This window comes from Pyrgilauda ruficollis, unplaced genomic scaffold, assembly GCF_017590135.1.
Source record: "Pyrgilauda ruficollis isolate IOZ18807 unplaced genomic scaffold, ASM1759013v1 scaffold1187, whole genome shotgun sequence".
Classification (NCBI taxonomy): Eukaryota; Metazoa; Chordata; class Aves; order Passeriformes; family Passeridae; genus Pyrgilauda; species Pyrgilauda ruficollis.
In genome coordinates this window covers 3,422-6,899 of record NW_024510177.1, presented here as the reverse complement: position 1 = coordinate 6,899, position 3,478 = coordinate 3,422, and the positions used below count along the sequence as shown (strand labels likewise).

Below are 3,478 nucleotides of genomic sequence, written 5' to 3'. Positions count from 1 at the left end.
GGGGCCCCCTTTTTCAAAATTTTTTTTTTTTTTTTTTTTTTTTTTTTTTGTTTTTTTTTTTTTTTACTCTAATCAAGAATCCCCTTTTCCTGCAATTTTAGATAATTTGAAACTTGGGGTCCCACCCGTCCTTCCCCCTCAGCTCGAACCTAGAGCATCACCTGCCCCGGGAGGCTCTGCGATGTGGCGTTAAATAGAGGGAGCGTTAATTAGCTGGTTATAGTGAAAAGAGTCTGGTTCGGTGGCGCGGCGGAAAGAGCCGACTGGTACCGGAGATGCCCGAATGGCGGATAGAATGGGTCGGCTGAAGCAGCCGAGCAGAGACGGAAAAACCCGAGCGGCGGAGCTTGACGGAAAGCGACAAGGAGTGAGTACGCCCGGACTGCGAGCCCTGATTGGCCAATGGCCCCGGAGGGGCGCGGCGGGGCGTGCCCTGCCTCGGCGGCGCCGGAAGCGCAGGCTCAGACTCCGAGATGGCGGCGGTGGTGGCGGCGGCCGCTCCGTGCGGGCTCTGCAGCGCTCCGGCGGCCCCCTACACGTGCCCGCGCTGCCACCGCCGCCTCTGCTCCCTGCGCTGCTACCGCGCCCACGGCCCCTGCGCCGAGGCCTTTTACCGCGATCAGGTTCTTGAGGCGTTGCGCGATGAGCGCAATTCTCCCCGGGGCCCCGCGCTGTCCGGGCTGCGCGATCTACGCGAGCCCGGGGATCCAGCGCGGCCTACACGTCGCGGGCTGTGGGAGCAGCTCAGCGAGGCGGAGCGCGACGGGTTCCGGCGGCTGCTGAGTTCCGGGGAGGCCGCGGCGCTGCTGCCGCAGTGGCGGCCGTGGTGGTGGCGCGGGCGGGGGCGAGTGGAGGAGCTCGGGGACGGCTCGGGGGCCGTGGAGGAGGATGAGGAGAGCGGCGAAGGTCGGCCCGGCCCCGCGCCGCCCGTGCCGGCCTCGGTGCCACCGCTGAGCGCCCTCCGCGCCGCTCCGCCGTCGCCCTTGGTGCGGTTCCAGCTGCCGAACGCGCTCTTCGGTTACGCCTTCGCGCTGAGCCTGCACGGCGGGGACGAGACGCTGCTCCCCGAACTCCCGGACGCCGCCATCGCCGCCTCGGCCGCGCTCCGCGACCGCCGCCCCTTCGCCAGCACGGCCGAGGCGCTGCTGAGCGCCCGGCGCGACGCCCGAGCCGCGGGGCTGCCCCTGAGCCCGCTCGGCGACAGCGGCGCGCTCCTGGCCGTCGCGCAGCTGCTGGAGGGCCGCGATAGTCGCAACCCCGGCGCCGACGTGGCGGCGGCTTTGTGGCACCTGTGGCGGCTGCTGAAGGCGGGGGCGCGGGCGCTGCCGCCCCCCGAGCGGAGCCGCTTCCGAGGGGCCCGCAGGAAGGTCGGGTTTCTGCTGAGCTGGAGCCGGGGGGCCACCGAGGAGCTGGCCCAGCTCGCCCGGGAGGCGTGGGGGGTTCACGCCGAGGTGGCCGCGGAGGAGGCGGCGGTGGCCGAAATCAGGGAGGGGCTGGAGAAGGTCTGGGGAGGCCCCCGGCCACCCCCCAGGGAGGGGCAGGCGGATCGGGCACCCTGGGTGGTGACGGAGGGGATCGAGGAGGTTTTCGGGGGTCCTCGGCCGCCCCCGGCTGACAAGGGGGTGCAGGGTCGGCAGCTGATCGAGGAGCTGGACTGAGATGGGCAGATGCCAAGGAAACACTCCGGGAGAGAATCCACTGGTTAAGGGATGGGACTGATGAACATCCAGAGAACCAGGTCCAGGAAAGCTGCTCGTTAAGGGACAGGACTAATGAACTTACAGAGAACCAGGTCTGGGAAAGCTGCTCATTAAAGGACAGGACTAATGAACGTCCAGCAAAGCCCTGCCAGCAGTGACTCTCATTAAGCGATGGGACTGAGTGATCCTGGCTCATTAAGGAGTGGGACTAACCAAGGTCCCAAAAACAGAAATGACGCTCTAAGGAACAGGACTCATCAAGGGAGGGGTTAATGAGAGCCCCGGGAAGCGGATTCAGGAGAGAACCTGATCCAGATCAAGGAACAGGTCCAGAATCGCGCGTTAAGGGCCGGGACTAAAGGACATCCCACAAAGCAGTCCCAGGAGTGACACTCACCAAGGAGAGGGACTCAAGACTGGTGAGGTTCCATTAGGAGAGATCCTGAATTAATTAAGGGTGTGAGCTGATGAAGGGCTGGTCGGAGTGGCCCGGGGAAAGCTGTGCAATAAGGGATGGGAGCAACCAGATGCCAAAGAAACAAGAGACCCTTCTTGTTAATGCCCTGGCCAAAGAACATCCAGGAGTAAACTGACCCCAGACAAGCTCCTTGTGCTAATTAATGAGTGGGGGCATGGGTTAATAAAAGCGGGTGCTGATGAATGCAGGCTTTTATTAATGAAGGAGGCACTGATTAGCGAAGAGGACACTAGTTAATGAAGGGGAGCACTAATGAACACGGGCATTAACAGAGCCCGAGAAGGAGACCCCAAGACTTTATTACAAGTGATCCACAGCGATGGGGCTGTGGAAGCCCCTGTGACCTTGGGGGGGTCCCAGGGGGATGCTGGGGGTCCCTCAGTCCATTGGAGAGGTCCCGGCAGTGTCAGTAAATGGTGGGGGTGGGAGCTGGGGGGTCCCGAAGGTGCCTCAGTAGATGGGGGGGCCAGAGGGTTGCATAGGCAATGTGGGGAGTCCCAAGGGGTCCCTTGGTGGGTCGCAGGGGGGTCTCAGGGGAGTCCTCAGTAGACGAGGGGCAGCAGGCGGTGGGGGACGCGCTGGCACAGGCCCCCCCAGGCCCCCCCAAAGCGGCGCCGCTGCCGTCGCTCCCCCACCAGCGCTCGGAGCTCGCGGAGCGCGGCCCCCGCCAGGAGCAGCAGCAGGGCCGGGGACAGGCCTGGGGGGGACACGGGGCTCAGGGGGCTGGGGACAGGCCTGGGGGGCTCAGGAGGGACGCAGGGTTTTGGGGGCTCGGGAGGGACACAAGGTTTTGGGGGGCTCAGGTGTCTGGGAGGGACACAGGGTTTTGGGGGGACCCCAGCGAATGGAGGGGCGCCCCGGCGGGGTTTTGGGGGGTCTCACCACAGGGAAGGGTCCAGCCCAAGGCCATCAGCAGCTCCCCGAGGTCATCGGGGCGTCGCACGAGCCCCCACCAGCCCCCGGCCAGCAGCACCTGCCCCGTGGCTGTGGGGACCGTGGGGAGACCTGGGGGGGGGAAACAGGAGTTTGGAGGGGTCCCAAATTTGGGGATCCTCGGTCGTTTGGGTGTCCCGGGCCTTTGGGGGTCTCACCGGCCACGCGGGGGTCTTGGGGGTCGCGGCTGAAGAGGCTCCTCTGGGTGGTGGCACCGTGGAAGATCCACAAGCCCAGGGCTGGGGGAGAAGAGGAGGGGGATGTCTGGGCCCCCCCGAACTGCCCCGAGACCCCCTCGAGCTCCTCACTGACACCCCCAAATCCCCCCAGTTCCCCCTGAACCCGCCCCACCCCCATTCCCCCAATT

At 65.4% G+C, this 3,478-nt stretch overlaps 2 protein-coding genes across 2 annotated transcripts; one reads left to right on the top strand and one right to left on the bottom strand.

Moving 5' to 3' along the window:
• The first annotated feature begins 453 nt into the window (after positions 1-453).
• ZNHIT2 (zinc finger HIT-type containing 2) lies at positions 454-2,361 on the top strand. The gene has a single exon (XM_041485319.1). It carries the CDS (start codon positions 474-476, stop codon positions 1,656-1,658), a length of 1,185 nt encoding a protein of 394 aa, XP_041341253.1. The 5' UTR covers positions 454-473; the 3' UTR covers positions 1,659-2,361.
• Positions 2,362-2,388: 27 nt separating this feature from the next.
• Positions 2,389-3,468, bottom strand: LOC121363192 (delta(14)-sterol reductase TM7SF2-like). The gene is made up of 3 exons (XM_041485330.1): positions 3,270-3,468; positions 3,061-3,183; positions 2,389-2,875 (listed from the first exon to the last, which is right to left on the bottom strand). The coding sequence occupies exons 1-3, from the start codon at positions 3,466-3,468 to the stop codon at positions 2,721-2,723; spliced, it is 477 nt and encodes a 158-aa protein (XP_041341264.1). The 3' UTR covers positions 2,389-2,720.
• Between the last annotated feature and the right edge of the window lie 10 nt (positions 3,469-3,478).

Coding starts and splice junctions, on each gene's coding strand:
- ZNHIT2 (XM_041485319.1), top strand. CDS start 474: ATGGCGGCGGTGGTGGCGGCGGCCGCTCCGTGCGGGCTCTGCAGCGCT.
- LOC121363192 (XM_041485330.1), bottom strand. CDS start 3,468: ATGGGGGTGGGGCGGGTTCAGGGGGAACTGGGGGGATTTGGGGGTGTC. Junction 3,184..3,269: donor CCAAGACCCCCGCGTGGCCG/GTGAGACCCCCA, acceptor TCCCCCCCCCAG/GTCTCCCCACGGTCCCCACA. Junction 2,876..3,060: donor GGGCTGGACCCTTCCCTGTG/GTGAGACCCCCC, acceptor TGTCCCCCCCAG/GCCTGTCCCCGGCCCTGCTG.